Source organism: Poecilia formosa, unplaced genomic scaffold (assembly GCF_000485575.1).
Source record: "Poecilia formosa unplaced genomic scaffold, Poecilia_formosa-5.1.2 Scaffold106, whole genome shotgun sequence".
Taxonomy (NCBI): Eukaryota; Metazoa; Chordata; class Actinopteri; order Cyprinodontiformes; family Poeciliidae; genus Poecilia; species Poecilia formosa.
Window position 1 is genome coordinate 1,376,319 of NW_006800045.1, and position 20,973 is coordinate 1,397,291.

General features: G+C 37.6%; 1 protein-coding gene across 1 annotated transcript in view; it reads right to left on the reverse strand.

The window, feature by feature from the left end:
* The window catches only part of LOC107837030 (receptor-type tyrosine-protein phosphatase T-like), a 64,025-nt gene that overhangs the window by 11,215 nt on the left and 31,837 nt on the right, over positions 1–20,973 (reverse strand). Inside the window, exons 4-8 of the mRNA XM_016675094.1 lie at positions 14,966–15,046; positions 13,677–13,712; positions 6,061–6,153; positions 5,477–5,586; positions 2,814–2,877 (exon numbers count right to left, since the gene is read on the reverse strand). Coding sequence (XP_016530580.1) covers positions 2,814–2,877; positions 5,477–5,586; positions 6,061–6,153; positions 13,677–13,712; positions 14,966–15,046 — 384 coding nt within the window. The remainder of the gene's footprint in view (positions 1–2,813; positions 2,878–5,476; positions 5,587–6,060; positions 6,154–13,676; positions 13,713–14,965; positions 15,047–20,973) is intronic.

A 20,973-nucleotide genomic window follows, 5' to 3' on the forward strand; every position in this document is an offset into this window, starting at 1 on the left:
GAGCCCAGAAATCTGGTTTAAATGCTTGTTAAACCACAACAACTGCTCTTATATGGAATAGCTCATCTTGCTAGGAAAGTGTCTTGTTAGAGGTTTTAGCCAATTTTACATAATCAATATTATTTGTTTCTAGATTGATTTTTATGATTGGCCATTTTGACATGTTTGCACCGCAGCATATCTGCTGATTGTGACACAGTGAACCAGCCAGCTAACAGATCGAAGAGCACAGAAAAGAGCTCTGGAACGTCAGCCAGCAGCCGAGATGAGCTGGGAAAAAAACCGCAGAGGTTCAATCCTGCCTCAGAACATAAAGGTTAAAAATTACTCTCTCTCTGCTGCACTCACCTTCAATTACCCAGCAGTGCCACATTACGGCCAAACAAAATGACTACCATTAGCCATAATCACCTTACATGCAGCCTAATGTTATGCTGAACTGGACTGGGAAAATAATTGCTTTTCTGTGATGCTGTGGAAAAACTACTTCCAAAACAAGAAGTGCTGGGTGTAGAAATTAAGCACAGGTGGCATCCCGGCACCATCTACTGCAGAGAGGTTTGGTACAAAAGTGCTTCGGGTGCAGCACACTCAAAAATTATCCAGAAACAAACTGTTGCCTCACAGACGGCTGCTGGGCAACACTGACTTTTCACTTTGAAGAATTACCAAAAAAAAAACATCATTTTGCACTCCTTTCAAAACGGATAAAGACCTTTCTATGTCCCCAACAACCTATTAGTTCATGTTATTTGTGGAAAAAAAACAACAAAGAGTCCGACTCACAGAATAAACACAGCACACCTGAGTGTGTAGGGCTGAACAATGAATCAATAACAACAGATACTGCAACACACACGATCAATATCAATAGGTTAAACGTCTGGGTGAATATTCAATCATTTTACCGAACTCCAATCCAGAACCGCACGGCATTCTGGGGAATGTAGGCAGAAAAAAGAGTTTAGTCTCTCAACCTCCCACTGCCAACTAAGCAAGGGTGGTGGAATCGACTAACTCTCTGACTCTTTGGTTACCTAGCAACTCACTCACTCTTTGGTTACCTAGCAACTCACTCACTCTTTGGTTACCTAGCAACTCACTCACTCTTTGGTTACCTAGCAACAACCTTAATACCTTGAGCAGCAGCAGTTTAAGGTTTTGCTGCTGTGGCTCATACCTATTTAAAAATAAAACAAAATGACGTTGAGTGAAAACAATGCATAAAACATGAACAAATACGTCTAATTGGTAGTACTTCAGATATTTAAAACAAAAAATTAATCAATAATTGTCAGCATTGACCGATATGAAACACTTATATGGTGATACGATTTTCAGAATAACACAGTTTCCATCCTTATAGTGAAATATTGTATTTTGTAATATTTCTGACAAACTATGGTTACCTTATTAGCCAGGAAACAATTTGGCTCTTGACATACTGAAATAAGACTGGCAGGAACTATTTTAAAGCTAAGAAAGTAATGAAGCAAAAGATTGAACTGGTCTGAAAAGAAAACACACAAACAAAAGCAGCTAACCAGGCTCTCTACCTGCCACAGTGGATTGACTTAAGCTGCTTGTCCCTCTCTTTGATCCTTCAATCCGTTAGTCTCCATCAGCATCATCCTAATAACTTTCTCTCCCGTTAAGCCACTGACATACGACGCTCCCCGGCACCATTCAGCTTGCTGGTGCTATTATCCATTTTCACTAAGCTAAAAAGGTGTCAGAGCGAGCGCAAAGGTAGGACTGCTACTTTCAAAATGAAACCATTTTCATCCAATTATTGGATGTGGAAATTCTGCTTGTTTTAGAGGCCAGCTAGAAAATGACGGACCTAATGGACTCGACAAAAAAAGTGTTAAAAGTGTTAAATTGACAATGTGTAAGGATCAATAAAGCTTTCTGTGTAGATAAAAAAGGATTTTTGGTGACCAACTGTGATTATTAATTTCTACATGTTTAAATCCTTTATTAGCATATGGGGATAGCATTTCCTTTCTTTGCTAAGGGCAAAAAATCAGGCTGTTTTGTTTATTTCTGTAATTTATGGTAATTTTCAGAGACGATATCAACTTAGTGTGCTTCCTTTTTATAATGAACGTCAGTATGAAAGTAATTAATGGGGCACAATTAATGAACTCACAAAAACACCAGAATGTTAATAAATGGAAGTTTTATTTGCTGCTGTAATTACAATCTTGCCACCTTAAATTCAGACCTTGTTCACTTTTATCTTCATTACAACTCAACCTGAAAGGAACATTATTTTTTATTTTTTTAAATGGTGCATTTTTCAGTTTGATTTTCAGATTTTCACCTGTTGTTTCCTGGTGCTACTATGTTTTCCAGGCTACAAATCGCTGGCGGTTTAAAGACTAACTAACTAAAAGCACAAGAACCAGAACCAGAGAGCTACCAATAAGGTAGCAGGATATGCTGACATATTGGTACATTTGTCTCTGATAATAAGTTTTCTATTTTTGCTAATAATGATTTTTGAACTTATTGAACTAAACAAACACTGACAGATCAGACGTCAAGGATTTTATTGACAAAAAGCATCAGTAGAAGTAGTTTTGTATTTTTCCTGCTAAAGCATGCGTTTGTTCCAGTCTGACTTCAGCTTCCATTGTTTTGCACTTTTGTTGCAAGCAGCTGATTTTTTTGTTGCCATAATGATCAAACCTCTGTTTTATGTCTCCTGATTTTCAGACTAATTGTAAAGAGAACAGATGGCTCAATTAAAACCTAATGTCACTGCATGGAGATGGATGGCACCAAATTTCTGCCAGTGCATAAATCACCCAAGCATCTTTTTGCATTCTGCTTCATCACACCCTGACGTGCATCAGCAAATGACAGAGAAACCTGCAGACAGGTGGGGAATAAAGCAGTAAATCAGCTGAAAATATGAGATCCTCAAATAGAGTTGTTAATGAGCCATTTTCCTCCTTTTGCTCATTTAGTCTAGTAGGTTTTAATCAGATTGACAACATAAAGTTGGTTTATGTCACCGCTATCTGGAGCGGTATATTTCAGCTCATCACCAACAGTATTTTTAGAGGCTAAAGAAGCACTTCACTTTTCTTNATGTATTTCTCCTTTTTGTTGCTGTTAGGGCCCTTTATAATTACAATAGTTATTTAAACATCTGAGGATTTCTGGATGAACTATATTTTGAAATATTAAAACTAAAACAGAAATTTTGACTTTTATGCTTTAGAAATGAGAATGTTGGGAAAAAAAACAAATTTTTAGAATATGTCATACTCTTTTCATACTTTCCATCCCTGAATATTCACAACACAGTGTCTGTACATTCACACTGAAAAAGACTCAGTAAAAGCTGCTCATAGCAGCCGTGGTGGTGGACGCTAATTCACCACACAGGAGCTTTAGATGTGAGGAAATAAGCCTGGATGTACATTTCCAGCAAATAGAGCAGACAGTGTGTTGAACAAAATGTTGAGAAGATAAACTTCCAAAGTCTTCTAATGTGGATCAAATCAGTTGCTGCTGGAGACAAGTGGAATCATAAAAAAAGAAGTTCCCCTCTGCGCGCGCGTGTGTGTGTGTGTGTCCCCTCGTTACACACAGATTCACACACACTCAAGAATAAATCACATTTTCTCTCCCCTGAAACGTATCAGTGGGTTTGAAGCGAAATGACAGGAAGCAAATGAAAATATAAGTCGCAGTATCACGGAGGGACAATTTTCAACACGCATGCAGAGTCGGTAATAGAAAATATTCATTCTTCTGAGAATGGGAGGCTGAAGGAGACGAAAACAGAGTCTTCCTGGTGCCTGTCCTAACATTTATCTTCAGAGACAAAGAAATAAATCAGGATAGATTTTAAAGGACAGAGGAAGGAGGGATAGCCAAGCAGAATAATAATTAGAGGAAAGAAGAAAAGTAAATAAGTTAAATAAGACAATGCAATAATTTGAAAAAGGTTCCATAATAAATGGTGCATTAAATTAATGAGTTTAATGTTGATAACACTGAAAGAGGAGGAAGGAAAAGCTGAAAATGAAGCTCACAGTTAATTTGTTCTGTATCAGCATGGTCATATATTAATAATAAATATGACCCCTTTGTCTCACATGGCAGCTGCCGCCTTCATCAACTCAACTCAACCACTTAATGCTGCAAAATAAATAAATAAAGGAACCCGATTACCAAGGTCTTGATTCAAAAATTGTTTTTAAATTTTATTTTAAAGTAATTGATTGAATGCTAACTGAGTTCTAATTAAACATCAGGAAGAAAAGAAAGACTTTTTATTTTTACATTGTACACTTCAGCTTTTCATAAGCAGCCTCCATTTCAGGGAACATTTATGTTTTATTCACTACATTTGTTTTCCTCCATTTCGGTCTTAAGTTTTAATTTGTCACTTCATCCAACAAAGTGTTTAAAGTCCCATAAACTTACTAACATCACATAAAAAGTGTTGCTTATTGTGGAAACTGTCCTGTGAATTCTGATATCAACTTTTCCCTGTCAGTAAAAGGAATTTGGTAGAACAGGTGAAAACACCTGACCGACTCAAAGCTCTTTAACTTGCACTGCAAACACCCAAACTCTAAATGACCTGTTGTATTTTTGCTTTAGACTTTTCTTTAATGACACAGAAGTACAGAGTCGTATGCCAAATAAAGACACTGCAGAGACACAGATTCATTCGTCACAGATTGTAAACCTGCACATCTTTTTTAAGGCTTAAGTTCTGGTCTGTGTTTCCCTCGGACTTTTTGAGTGACAGTGGGTTCCCCACTGAGCCCACTGAACCAGGACAGGTTCTGAATATCTGGTCCTTTCATTCCCCACCAGGTTCTGATTTCACTGCATCAAAGTTTCCCCCGTATTTGTTTTATTTCAGCAACTGCATCATCACTGATTAGAACATGTTCAGTTGAGAATGTAGTGAGTCTGTGGAGAATCAGTACTTCAAGCTTTATGAAACTAACGGATGGATTTATCTTTGTGCTTCAACACGAGGGGCTACGTTTTTGCTAGCTTTGGGTTTTGTCCCAGTTTCTAATGGGTTTGAAAGAGGAAAGTTGAAGCAGGATTTTCTGGCTGTAACTAGCACTCTTCAAACTCACTAACAACATTTTTGTAGTTTATGTTCATTATTTTCCCCTTTAATAATGAAGCATGTTCCATGGGAAAATGTTACAACATTGAAGAATAAAGGCAGAAAAAGACAAAAACAATCCTTAATGTGGTGTAACTACGCCAAGAGTGAGCTAATGCTTCTTAAAACATTAAAAACATTTAACCTGATGCGTCTCCCTCATATCTGCATTCATATGACCTAAAGAAAGCATAAAAAGCTTTTTTTGGCAGCAATATTTAGCTTCCCATACGTGGAAAGCTAATTCCATAACTGGAAAGCTGATTATTGCTTTACCTCGTCTACATGCTTTGCTTTGTGAGCGGTTTGTTTCTGTGTGTTTACCTCATACTCTTCCTTAAACCCATATCCTTGTCCACATTTCATCTGTGTGATGTGCTGCAGGAGATCTGCAACTCGAATAGCTGGCTGGAACTGGCCCGCCTGGAACTGACCTGTGGGATCAAAGCCATTTTTCACACAAACTGTTAAAATAATCTGGACAGAACTCGTTGAACAAAATGTGAAAAACAAAGTTGTTTCTTTTGGATCAACTCCTTTGGCTTTAATGGACCCTAACCAGCCTGTCAAGGGTTCCTTAGAAGCAGCTAAAATTCATATCAAATTAAACGTGGACAAACATTCAGGCCGGTAAAAGTAGCTCCATTGTTTGTGTGGATTTATGGTGGTTACACTCTGAAAAACGACTTCCTGGTTGGAAATGCAACAAAAATAACAGCTGAAGCCTGAATTTTGACCATTAAACTTTGAGCTCACCAAGAAACCCAAAGTTCAGTTCCAATATGGCTGCCATTTCTCACCAAAAAGCACCAGTGGGGATGAGGTGCTGTTACATGAATTCAGTTCAGCCCAGATTGAAAACAAATGTCTGAAGAAACTTTGTAAGGTGAAGGATCCAGTTGACGTACCGCTCTGGTAGGAGAGCTCCACAGACTCACAGCCTCCGTAAGGAAAACTCTGTAATGTCAGGGATGGCTGGGCAAGAGACGGCTGGCTTCCATCTGCTCACACAATGACACAAGAATATTATCATTTTATTTTGAGAAGTAAAACATGAACTGCAGATAAACATTACAGTAAAACAGAAATGGAAGAAAACCAACACAAAGTTGAGAAACAGCTAAGAAGACATGAGTCTCTAAGAATCCCAGTGTTGTGTGTTTAATAAATAAAATGAGATTCTGTTCACTGCTGAGGTCTTATGGTGACTGACATCCAGTCAGCTCACAGACTGGATAAATGGAAAGTGTGTCGTCGTCTTTGTCTCAAGAAGGAAAAAGATGTGATGTGAAAATGCATGACTCCATGAATCCTTAGTAGAGCTAATTACATCTTAACTTCTGTCGGCTTATTAGTGACCTGAGGTAGCTTCTACAATTAATCAATAGAAACACCAGTTTCCTGTGATAAATTAAGGATAATCTGGCTTAAACAAGAGAATCCAGAAAATTCTGGTTTGTTAGAAGAGAAGTGATAAAGTAATAAATGTCTAAAATAAATCTAAAAATGACAGAAGCAGTTAGTGAGACATGATAGTAGTGGTAAAGGTAGCTATGATAGTAGTCAGAGGTAGTTATGAGAAACATTACAAGAGCAAGAAGAGAGTGAGACATGAGGGGGGGAAGAGTGTGACTGCAGAGGAAAGAGCAGGAAGTTTAAAAAAGGTCAGCTTGCTCACTGGGGGAAAAGTTCTCTGATTCAAATCTTCTGAACTTTCTTTCATTTTATTTGGCACCAAAGCAAGAGTTTGTGTCCAGTGTTGGGTCAGCAGGTTTGTTCTCTGTAGGATCCAAATGACTTCAATAAAACCATTAAAACAGCAGCTTTATTGTTTTGTCTCAGGGCTTTAACTCCTGAAGAAGTCTACAGCTTTATGAAATGTCTTTAAATTAAAGTTAACTACTTATAAATGGATATGCTTTTGTGATGACCTCTCTTTGGCCTTTTAGATCAAAGCAGTGTTAGTTGATTCTCAATTATGCTGTGTGTTTTTCCCATATGCACAGTTTCAGCTTCTCTGTATTATTAAACTTTTTCTAAGTTATGTTTCCAGAGCAGCAGGTCAGTCCTCCTGAGGTGAGACTGCTGCTTCCAAACAGATTTTTAAAATTCATTTTCAAGAATCACCTTCCCTTAGTCACACATTTTAAGCCTTTTTTCTTTAATCTGTGGTGAACCAGTTGTAGTGCAGCAGAGCGTAATGGGGGGGTGTGAGCAGCGCTTACACAACAATGATTGACACTGGGAGCACTGGGAGAAACCAGAGGAGCTCCATTTTTTTCACACATCATCATTTATGGTACTCCTAAACTCACGGTGCAGAAAGCTGCAGGGTGCGGCTTCAGACTTCACCTGAAACCTTTAAAGCACAACCTTACATTCATTACATCTTCAATCTGAATGTTGCATCCCCACAGCTCTGCTGCATTGCCAACCTGCTAGATCTAATGTAACAACAGCTGTGGGTCAGATTCCAGTAAGAGAGGATGCAACAGCTGCACGACTCCTTCACATCCACCAGCCTGCTGACCATCATCATTTGTTAGGCAGTCTGCTTCATGAATTGCAAATGCATGTTTTTTTCTTCACCTAAATTGAGACATGTTGGTGTGCTGACCTTATTGTGACGTTTAGGGTGTTTGAAAACACATGATAAGCTCACCAAGGTCAAATATGCAGTAAGCCAGGCATGAAATGAATTCATAGCAGCAGCTCCACAACAGTGACTATGATGGAGAACATCTCAATGCTAATGGCTGGATTTATTGACCTCCAGAGGCGCGTGTGTGCATGTAGGTTTGTGTGTGACAAAACACTATCATGCATGAAAATGTGTGAGTTTGACTGTGCAAGTAGGAGAAAATGGTGAACAGGGTTAGAAGTGTGTGCTGGGAGTTTGTGCACGTGTATGAAGGTCATTTATGCCGTCACTGTGTGTATGTTAATGCAGTCCTTCATGCTCAGTGGTGTGTGTATTATAAAGTTCCTACTTCCTTCCCTCTGACTTTATTAAGACTTAGTTATGGATGACTAGTGTTCCTTTATTGTTTCTTAATTTCTTCGACAACATTCCACCCCTATTTCTACTATGGCAGTACAGTAAAGTGTGCATTATGAATTGTCAGCTGTGTATGTGTGTGTGTGTGCTCATCCTGGCATGTGGAATGCAGAAATGGTTCTTGATCAGATTTGTTTGCACTGGAGTTCCACCGAATTACACACGAGGTCTGGAGGAATCGTGCATCAGCCTGGTGCCTGGCTTCTGACAGAGGAGGCAAATGAATAACCAACGGAGTAGTCCAAGACCCAAGAACCAGAACCACAGACAGAGAGAGAGAACACCTGCTGCCATTTTTACCAGGAAACAATAAGCGATGCACTCAATCACAATGGCCACTATGCACACACTCTGCAAAAGACTCCACTTCCACTAAGCCAAAGGAGAAAATGTACAGGAACCCACGATAACCTACATTACATATTTTACTCAAGTTTACTACAAGATCCAACCAAACTAAAGACAACATAATTATAGCAGCCGCTGGATTTCTGTAAGGAACATATCTTAATCTGTTCGCGTAAATTACAGGACGCGTCACCAGAACCTCAGCAATTAGATCCTGAGGAGTCAAACATTTACTGCAACTGAAATATAAATCATGTTAAATATTACAAGTGGATGGTAATGGCTGAACATGCTATCAAAGCAATTAGTACAAGATGCATCTGACACAGCTTTTACCCTGAAGCTTTAGAAACCCAATAATACCCAATAAAACCCAAAGAAACGTCTGTGTACAAGGAATTTTTATGTAAATGCACTGGGTCAAAATGCAAATAGCACGCTTTGCAATCCTTTCAACATTAAAGGTTAAGAGCTGGATGCACTCATGCTGCTTGGAGTTAGGAATCTCTGCCAGCAGCATTTAGAAACAAAGTGGAAAGCGCCTTGGATGATAAGTTCATCTTTCTGCATCTCCTTTTTCTGTCTGTGAAGCATGAGGTCAAGTTCAACTTTATTTCACTGCTGAGAGCCAGGTCAATGAATTCTCTCTGGTCTGAATAAAAATCCCTTCCGATATACGAGACATTACATTTTCTAGCAGAGCAACAACGACAGACATGAAAAATGGAAACTACAAATTCAGCTGGGCTGAAAAAACAACAACAACAACAACAAAGGAGTGCAGATGAAGATCTGAGGACGACAACAGGGAGATTAAACATATTAGCCCAACATGTAGAGCAAACAATACAGTTTAAGGAAGCATGAGGAGATTTAGGGGTTTTACTAAAGGAATTTCAGGGTCTAAGCTAGAAAGTTGCTTGTTTTTTTGCACAAATTATCATGCAGAATACAGTAGATATGTTGGATTAATGGGGTGGAGTGTGTCATAATTCTGCAGTGTATTATAAATGAAGTGAGCATAAACCCAGGTTTGGCTTTTCATACAAACATGCAAGTATGGTCAAAACCTAAAATCATATACCTATAGAGACCAAGGATATTACCAATAAATGTTTTTTACCTTCATGAGCCCAGAAATCTGGTTTAAATGCTTGTTAAACCACAACAACTGCTCTTATATGGAATAGCTCATCTTGCTAGGAAAGTGTCTTGTTAGAGGTTTTAGCCAATTTTACATAATCAATATTATTTGTTTCTAGATTGATTTTTATGATTGGCCATTTTGACATGTTTGCACCGCAGCATATCTGCTGATTGTGACACAGTGAACCAGCCAGCTAACAGATCGAAGAGCACAGAAAAGAGCTCTGGAACGTCAGCCAGCAGCCGAGATGAGCTGGGAAAAAAACCGCAGAGGTTCAATCCTGCCTCAGAACATAAAGGTTAAAAATTACTCTCTCTCTGCTGCACTCACCTTCAATTACCCAGCAGTGCCACATTACGGCCAAACAAAATGACTACCATTAGCCATAATCACCTTACATGCAGCCTAATGTTATGCTGAACTGGACTGGGAAAATAATTGCTTTTCTGTGATGCTGTGGAAAAACTACTTCCAAAACAAGAAGTGCTGGGTGTAGAAATTAAGCACAGGTGGCATCCCGGCACCATCTACTGCAGAGAGGTTTGGTACAAAAGTGCTTCGGGTGCAGCACACTCAAAAATTATCCAGAAACAAACTGTTGCCTCACAGACGGCTGCTGGGCAACACTGACTTTTCACTTTGAAGAATTACCAAAAAAAAAACATCATTTTGCACTCCTTTCAAAACGGATAAAGACCTTTCTATGTCCCCAACAACCTATTAGTTCATGTTATTTGTGGAAAAAAAACAACAAAGAGTCCGACTCACAGAATAAACACAGCACACCTGAGTGTGTAGGGCTGAACAATGAATCAATAACAACAGATACTGCAACACACACGATCAATATCAATAGGTTAAACGTCTGGGTGAATATTCAATCATTTTACCGAACTCCAATCCAGAACCGCACGGCATTCTGGGGAATGTAGGCAGAAAAAAGAGTTTAGTCTCTCAACCTCCCACTGCCAACTAAGCAAGGGTGGTGGAATCGACTAACTCTCTGACTCTTTGGTTACCTAGCAACTCACTCACTCTTTGGTTACCTAGCAACTCACTCACTCTTTGGTTACCTAGCAACTCACTCACTCTTTGGTTACCTAGCAACAACCTTAATACCTTGAGCAGCAGCAGTTTAAGGTTTTGCTGCTGTGGCTCATACCTATTTAAAAATAAAACAAAATGACGTTGAGTGAAAACAATGCATAAAACATGAACAAATACGTCTAATTGGTAGTACTTCAGATATTTAAAACAAAAAATTAATCAATAATTGTCAGCATTGACCGATATGAAACACTTATATGGTGATACGATTTTCAGAATAACACAGTTTCCATCCTTATAGTGAAATATTGTATTTTGTAATATTTCTGACAAACTATGGTTACCTTATTAGCCAGGAAACAATTTGGCTCTTGACATACTGAAATAAGACTGGCAGGAACTATTTTAAAGCTAAGAAAGTAATGAAGCAAAAGATTGAACTGGTCTGAAAAGAAAACACACAAACAAAAGCAGCTAACCAGGCTCTCTACCTGCCACAGTGGATTGACTTAAGCTGCTTGTCCCTCTCTTTGATCCTTCAATCCGTTAGTCTCCATCAGCATCATCCTAATAACTTTCTCTCCCGTTAAGCCACCGACATACGACGCGCCCTGGCACCATTCAGCTTGCTGCTGCTATTATCCATTTTCACTAAGCTAAAAAGGTGTCAGAGCGAGCGCAAAGGTAGGACTGCTACTTTCAAAACGAAACCATTTTCATCCAATTATTGGATGTGGAAATTCTGCTTGTTTTAGAGGCCAGCTAGAAAATGACGGACCTAATGGACTCGACAAAAAAAGTGTTAAAAGTGTTAAATTGACAATGTGTAAGGATCAATAAAGCTTTCTGTGTAGATAAAAAAGGATTTTTGGTGACCAACTGTGATTATTAATTTCTACATGTTTAAATCCTTTATTAGCATATGGGGATAGCATTTCCTTTCTTTGCTAAGGGCAAAAAATCAGGCTGTTTTGTTTATTTCTGTAATTTATGGTAATTTTCAGAGACGATATCAACTTAGTGTGCTTCCTTTTTATAATGAACGTCAGTATGAAAGTAATTAATGGGGCACAATTAATGAACTCACAAAAACACCAGAATGTTAATAAATGGAAGTTTTATTTGCTGCTGTAATTACAATCTCGCCACCTTAAATTCAGACCTTGTTCACTTTTATCTTCATTACAACTCAACCTGAAAGGAACATTGTTTTTTATTTTTCTAAACGGCGCATTTTTCAGTTTGATTTTCAGATTTTCACCTGTTGTTTCCTGGTGCTACTATGTTTTCCAGGCTACAAATCGCTGGCGGTTTAAAGACTAACTAACTAAAAGCACAAGAACCAGAACCAGAGAGCTACCAATAAGGTAGCAGGATATGCTGACATATTGGTACATTTGTCTCTGATAATAAGTTTTCTATTTTTGCTAATAATGATTTTTGAACTTATTGAACTAAACAAACACTGACAGATCAGACGTCAAGGATTTTATTGACAAAAAGCATCAGTAGAAGTAGTTTTGTATTTTTCCTGCTAAAGCATGCGTTTGTTCCAGTCTGACTTCAGCTTCCATTGTTTTGCACTTTTGTTGCAAGCAGCTGATTTTTCTGTTGCCATGATGATCAAACCTCTGTTTTATGTCTCCTGATTTTCAGACTAATTGTAAAGAGAACAGATGGCTCAATTAAAACCTAATGTCACTGCATGAAGATGTATGGCACCAAATTTCTGCCAGTGCATAAATCACCCAAGCATCTTTTTGCATTCTGCTTCATCACACCCTGATGTGCATCAGCAAATGACAGAGAAACCTGCAGACAGGTGGGGAATAAAGCAGTAAATCAGCTGAAAATATGAGATCCTCAAATAGAGTTGTTAATGAGCCATTTTCCTCCTTTTGCTCATTTAGTCTAGTAGGTTTTAATCAGATTGACAACATAAAGTTGGTTTATGTCACCGCTATCTGGAGCGGTATATTTCAGCTCATCACCAACAGTATTTTTAGAGGCTAAAGAAGCACTTCACTTTTCTTCCTGCTACCTGCCCCGACCAGCATGACGGGAAAACAAAAAGAGGAGAAAAAAAAACAAACTTTCAGAGAATTTCATCAAGTTTTAGAAAAAAGACATTATGGGAAAAGGGCAGAGTAGAAATAATCGACAGTCACTGGTTAGGTTTTATATCTCCTGCTGGTTTTTGTGTGTGAAACTGGGTGAAGTGGCATTCTTGTGTAAAAGTCTGGCTAAACACACACAGAGCATGTCACACACTTCCAAAGGCCAGAGCCAAGCCTATTGGCAAGAGATTGATCAATCTGTCCAACAGAAGGGAAAGGCAAGATAAGGTGAACAGAAAGAAAGAAGATACCAGAGAATAGTAATGATATTGTAAAGGGGCCACATACTGCGGGACCCCGCCTTCACACGTCTCGGTATTCGCAGACTTTCCTGTGGATTATTTACAAAAAAATCACCTGTATGTGGATGTTTTTGTTGAGCACATCTAAAAAATGTCAAAGATGATGCAACTTGGGAAGATGTAATCCTGCTGGCTGGCATTTCCAAAGAAGCTAATGAAGGAGCGTTTATTATCCCTGGTGCTGATTGGCTGTAAGACTGAAATTAAGGATCATCATGGGTGTTGGGTTCTGTGGTAGTTCTGTTTCCACTGCAGGTATTAATGGATATTAATGTCTATTTAGTGTTTGAACTATTAAAATAGGCAGTTATGATCAGTTTTAGTTTCAAGTAGTCTCGGACGTCAGTTATTCACATGCCAGTTTGGTCGATTATCACCGTAAATACCAGGAAATACAGAAGCACTTACTGTTGTTTGAATGAACACAGATGATGAAGAGCTAAAAATTTACCACTGATTTTGATTGGTTTTTAATTATGGTTCAAAAACAAACTATTTCTCTTACCTATTGAAGTTGTAGCTGGAACAGGCTCTTTGGATACTGGGGAAAAAAACAGAGGGGAAACATGGATACCTGATGTTAAACTCTATTCACATCTATCTGCTGATAAAATACTCAATTTGAACATTTCAACGACAGTCAAATCTTTAAATCGCTTTAAAAACATTTTGAGACGGTTTGATCTGGATAAATCCAGAGTTCATTGTCATTTTTTTGTTAAAATTGGTAAAAAGTAGAAACACTTTTTTACTAAAACATTTACAAACCAATGACATTATTTTTGGGCTTTAAATAACTTGCTGTCATATAATGTAAATGCCAAGATATTGCATGGTTTTCTGTAAATTACACATACAGGCTAAAATATGTATAGAAAACTCATAAAAACGTTTTGAATATTTTTTAAAAGTTGAACATTTTTGTCATTCATTTAGTGAAAATCATATGCAGATCCATTACAAAGTGACAGTTTTAAGGAATATGGATTGCAGATATATGAAAACCCAAAGTTCAGTGACTCACACAATTAGAATATTACATAAGATCAGATTTCAAAAGCCAGAAATGTTAGGCTTCTGAAAAGAGTGACAGAAAGTATTCAACTTTTCCCTATATTTACATTTTTTGAAATGTACCTGTAATAATAATCACTGAATGTCTTTGTAAGAAGTGCAAAAAGGTTATTTGGTGTGTTTCAGCTTGACAAGAACAAAATTAATATTCATGATCAACTACAGCTGGTAGTTTCTCTTTGCCAGCGTTAGAAGGATTTATGCAACAGCGCTCATTCTCATTCAAGTTGAGCTGAAATGTGCAGCTGCCCACATGTACAAGCCAAACGCCTTTTGGAGAAAGGTTTTATATTCAGATGAGTGGGAGAAAAGAAAACTCTTTGGAGAAGAGGTCCCCAAGAGTGTTTGTAGAAGTTAAGGTGAATACTTCACATGAAATATGACTGTTTGGTAGCAGGGTGTATTTCTACGTCTACTTGGACATAAATGGTACAGATTTTGTGAAAATACACAATCATTTCAAGATAGTTTTTAAATTTTTGTATTTAATGAAATCATTTCAACTTTGTAAACAGTTAATTTAAAAAGGAAGCTACAATTAGTCCAGTTCATAATGAGTGGGATTAGTTAAAGGCAAGTAAAATTAAGCAGCAGCATCTTTAAGACTCCTCCCTCCTCCAACATGCATTAGAAAACACAACAAATAAACACAGAAATTGGTGCCTAAGCATCTACAAAGATTAGAAAAAATGTCAATGTGCAAAAAAAGTGTGAGTGTACCTGAGTAGTAGGAATTCAGCAGGGATTTGCTCTGCAGCGTTTTGCTTCCCTGCACAGAGAAAGAGCAGGGGGAGGGGGAGGCTGTGGAGAGGAGAGGCAAGTGTAAATATGACAGTGAGGACAATTAAATTATTTTAAAAAGTGGGGAAGTACAGCAGGGCCCAAAAGAAAGACATACATGAAGGTGGAAAATTTAAGATGAGGTAGAAACGGAAAAAAAGAGAATCGGTTGGGAAAATGCCAGAAAAGAGTTTTACACCAGAGTGACCTTATCCAAAAATCAACAGTCGAGTTTCAGAGACAATTAACAATAAAAACATCAACAAAGGCAGATCAATTTTCAGTAGCATGTGGAGCAGTTCGATAACATTAATGGCACCTCTGATGCAACCAGTATTGAATTTGGAAGCACAACAGTGATTACAGGACATACACTTAAATCTGATGTGTTTCTCAGTGAGGGTCCATAATTTTAACTAGTCAAAGAAGGAATGAGAATAACATTGTAAAAACAGAGATGTTAAAAATATATTTTAAAAGTGGGTTTTGGATACAAGGAGCTAGAACCTGAGTTTGGAAAACACTTGAAATAATTTACACATCTACAAAAAGCAACATCTTGGGATGTGGACCAGTCTTTGATTAGTTCTAAAAAAGAAAATGAAACCAAACCGGAAGTACAAAAATCATCATTAAGTGTCACACATTGTTCAGTAAAAGCTACCAGAAAAATATCCAAGAAGGTCAACGCCACGACTCATTCTGTTACCCAAAGAGACGCGCAGTGTGTTAAAGGTCAAGTGACAAATCTCCCAAAGAGCTGCGGTAATAATGACAGAGTGGTTGAGGCAACATCATCATTAAAACGGTGGACTTCTCCAGAAGCTTGTTAACACCAAGCATCGCAGTTATCCCTAAAGACATTAGATCCCTCATTAGGGATCATTGATGCAGCTGAAGCACCAGATAACTTATCAGTAGCAAAACCTCCCAAAGCTGTTTAGTCACTGTGCAAGTCAGTCTGCATACAGCTTCACTTTTATTAGCTAAGCTGCTTCAGAAGCATCAAATACCTTGCAGTTAGTACAAGGTGTTTAATGCTTTAAATGTGTTCAAAATAGTATGCATTATTTACTATGTTCTCTATTTACTTGCATACAAAATAGCAACTTGTGAAACAGTAGGCTGAGGAAAATGGAAATGCCTGTACTAAACAAAGTGATTGTCACTAAAATACAAAAGAAAATAAGCTGTTTCACTACAAAACCATAAACTCTTTGGGTGTAGTCTCCACTGCAAATATGTTATTACACTGAAATTAAGACAAAACTAACAAGATACAGGAGCTTGTTGCAAGTCAATATTTGCTTAATATTGATTTAAAAAGCATTAGTTCTACTGGCAGATTATTTCACTTATAACAAGACACTCGTCCCACGTTATAAGTGAAGGAAATTTTGACTTAAACTCCTGGACTTCACTAAGTTACTGAGAGAAACCCATTCTTTAACAAATATTTGGAGAAGCAGCAAACGGTGAGTGACTCACTTTAGCAATCTTCCATTTTGTTCAGTACAGGAGCTAGCGTTGCTTTGGTGGAAAGACAATAAGTAGCTCTAAACGAACTCTTGCACCAGTTCATCCCAAGGATTGGCTGTCAAGCTAGTCACCAGTTTACAGAGCAAAGTGGGGACCTGTAGGTGGACACATCACATTTTATAAATGTGGTTGATTATGGGAACTTCCTTCCTTTAGCTCTGGCCAATGCTACCTCATTCCTGCACATCCACCATCTCTTCTACACACCCAGAGACTCTATAAACAAATACTGTCAGACACATGTTCAATAAGTCAAAATGAGAACTGTTGGGAGACTAACTGGAACATATTAATAAATGTAATAAGCTCTGACAGCTAGCTTACGCATTTATCGTTCATACCTGCTATTTCAGATATATATATTTCTTTCTTGTGTGGTTTCTGACAACTAGTGTGTGACTGGTCAAAAGTCTGAAGAGGCTGTTATTAAACTGACAAACCACAGATCTGTGAAACCTATGAGGACTTTACAGTAGGTCTGCATTTGAGTTTTTATGAATTATGAAAGAACTTTGTTCCGACTGCAGAATGGTATTTCTTTTAAATTACTACCAATTTAAGACTAAAAGCAGTTTATGGAGTTTTCTAGATCAAAATGTAGACCTCAAAATTTAAAACATAAATGAAATTAGTCCAAAATTAGCCTTATTTTTAATGCGTTGTGTTGTTTCTGCTCCCACCAGCATCAATGTGAGATATAGTTGGTTTTAGTGTATGGGGTCAATAATTACAGGTATCAGAATATGTGCATTTCTGTCTATATTTTTATAGTCATTTTATACATTTAAATTAGTTAATTAGATCAAAGGTTCTGAATCGTAGCCACAGTTTGTTTTTTTAATACTTGTCTTACTAATGATTTTATGCTATTCAAATCAAAATATTTGACTGAAGTACCTTTTAATAATCAGTCAGAGCAGTTCAACCATTTTTTACAAATAAAATACAGATTTTCATTGAGATAGACTTTCCATGTAAATCTAATTAAGTGGAGTGGATTTCATTATAATTCTTTCTAAAAAATATGTTTTTATAGAGACGCTGTGCAGAAATGGAGCCACGTTGATTCCAGATCCTCTGTCTCCTCATGTCTTCCTCATTCTAGTGTTTTACTTATTTTTAAATAAATTCTGTCCGTGTTACAGCCGTAGATCCAAAATGAGTTTATTTGATGAAAATAATGAAACAGAATGTTTCAGTTAATCAGTGTTTACTGTAAATGAAGCATTTTGCTGTTCAACAGCAACTTGAACAGAAAGTTTTGAATTTGTCTTCCTGCTCATGGATCTGATTTACATATAATGAATCAGTTGTTTAGATCTAAAGCTGCTGATCTACTGCTGGTCTTCAGCTAAGCAAGAAAATAAGTTACAATGAAATTTCCATCTGAGGCTTTAAAGGTTTAAATCTCTCAATTCCCCATCATGTTTCATTGTTACAGAAGTCTGAAAATATAAGCCGCCATTATTGACATGGTGAAACATTTGTTTTAGAATCAGTTTTCATCTTCTTTTTAATCATCTTTTTATTAATTTCCACATGTCTCATATATTTATAAAGGTGGATATTTAGTTTAATTGAAATTTTCTCAGATGCAATTTGTATTGTACTGAAATGTATCAATGTGAAAATAATGAAATTCTTGGATAAAATAGAATAATTGTTGAAGTTTTGGGGGTTGACATTATGAAGAACACTCAGTCCTGATTGCAAACCTCTGGATCTCAGAAATAACTCACCGTTCAGCTGTGTTTGCCAAGCACACAGAAATGTACCGGTGCTTTTTTAGTTTTTGGAAACTGATGGTTCTGCCTTTCTTAGAAGCAGATTCTGTGAATCTTTTCTACCTCAATGCCTCTTATTTTCTTTTCTCTGGTGTACATCACTTTGTGCTTATTGGCAGCTGAATTTCCTATCAGTCCTTGTAACAGCAGTAACATGTTTTTTTTTCTTAAAATTAAAGTCCCACAAACTGTTGCATGTGTGGTTTGACCAGGTTCTAAGCAACCCAAGATCAAAACCATAAATTAATTCATTTAAACAGTTTTTTCTTTGAGATGGACTTTTTGCACAAAAAAATGCAACATCAGTTTAAGAAATGTTTCCCTCAAAAAAATCTAATTACTAGCAAAAGTGTTCAGCTTATTACGCAATTAGAGCATATAGAATATTAAGTTACAAACTCTTATTTGACAAGAAAGGGAATCATCACTTGAAAGAATTAGATAAAATATGAACAAAAAAAGAAAATCTCCTTGGCATATTAACGAATTTTAAGCAACTTTCTTAATTAGCTATATTTACACATCATTTGACTGACTACCCAGAAATGTCTTCTACTAACAAACCTGTTAAAACAGACGGTGAATCGCTCTGTGGGGAGCAGAACTGGTCAGTCGTAAAAGTTTGGGATGCAAGTTTAACATGTAAGATGTAAGAAAGAACATGGCTGGTTAAAACTATTGTTCAGTTTTTATTTAGCATTTTATAATAGTTTGCACAATTCTCAAAGCTGCAAGCCTCTTCTTCCATTCACTGAAATTCAACAACAAAAGTCAAGCTCAATGGGAGAAACCCCAGACAGAAGACTGAAGGGAGATGAGAATCAAGCAGGATTGTGTAGGAAGACGGAGGCCAGGCTGGCTGCACCCTAGTGATGACATCACTTCCCCGCTGTGGGTTATTTAAGTTGTATATCCTCTCTTTATTATCCCTCCTTCCCTCCATCACTTCTCTCATTCTTTATCTCTGTCCCACACTTCTAATACATCCAAACAAACATATTTTCTCCTGCTTGGTGATAAAATCCCCTCGCCTTATGCAAACCACCGCTGTATGCTAATGTTCCCCAAAAAGCAGCTCAGCTTTAATACAGTCAGGAGCGTACCTGCATACCAAGAGGAATCTGCTTTGACAGCAATGTCCTGTGAAGATAGCTGGTGACTGGGTGAGAATGCAATAACACAAAAAGGTTATTTGCCCTGTGAGACTCCTTGCAGAAATATTACTGGGTCCCCTTCTCTGTGTCAGCGCTTTCAGTCTCATTAGGACTGAGCCTGGCAGAGTGTGCTGCATGCAAGTAAATGTTTGTCCATTTCAGAAAAAATACTACCAAGGCTGAATTACAGATAGGACGACACTAATTTGTGACATTGTTATGGGTAACTTTTAACTTCCTTCAGTTCCCACAGTTCCCGTATTTTATTATTTTTTTTGTGATAGACCAACAAGTGGTTCATTATGGTACAAAATTTCCTAACTTTTCACAAACAGAAATGTGCTGAGTATGCTATGCATTTGTATTTAGCACAACCAAATGCCTTCAAACGTCACATAATAATTCAACTCTGTCCACCTGTGTGTAATTTAACGTAGGGAAGTTTTCACAGGCGGTCGGCTCGGTTTGATTGAGGACCAACGTTGTAACGATTTCAGCTGCTGCAGTTTCTTTCACACTGCATTGTATCAAACAATCGTCCCCGTCCTCGACTTCGAGGGCGCTGTGCCAAGAACACCAAAAATAAAAAATCACAAAACCCTCTGAAGACGACACTGATGAGAACTTCCTTCTTCACAAAATTTAAACAAAAATGGAGCAGCGTCAGATTTTAGAGGTTGGAGGAGTTTAGATCTTTGGTAAAAAACCACGAGCCAATTCTTCTGATAGAGCTAGACTCTCGTGTTTGTTTTGGTTGTAATTACCCAGAATGCACTGTGTTGTAGTACACTACAGTCTGCTTTCCTGCTTTTGCTTTTCAAACAGAACCAGAGTTCAATTCAACCAAACTGAGACCTACGATTTTACGAAGACCAGAGTGCAGCTGCACATTCACACTTCCTGAAATGAAATGGACTTTCTTTGCAAACAAGCTAGAATTTGATTAAAGTGGACTAAACAGGGCTGGTGTGAATGAACACTAAGTAAACTGAACTGTTCTGAGAAGAAGTAAGGGGATTATTAGTGAATGTAAATGAACAGACAGCATCCGAAGGACCAACAAAACGTCTGTCTTAAAACCATCCTTCTGATTTTTACATTTAACTGAGAGGTTTACCCAGCATTAAAAAAATGAATCAAAAAGTTTATTTAAAGTTGTGCAAAAAAGTTTATACAAAACTACGTACTGTAGTGTATAAATGTAGAAGAATGAATTGAACCTGAATGTTCAAAATGCAACAAATGTAACATCACTCAGTCTGCAGTTTTCAGTGCAGGAACAATTTTTGTACATCAGTAGGGAGAGTTAAGAAGAAGAGTGCAGGCAGTTATGACCAGCATTAAATTGGACCTGTAGCTCTCAAAAGCCAAGTTCCCCAAAGGCCAGCGTGACATTTACAAGAGAAAAATCCCCGCCTGAGAGCAACTGTCTAATTATACCGGACACACAAATATGAGTCATTTTAAGAAG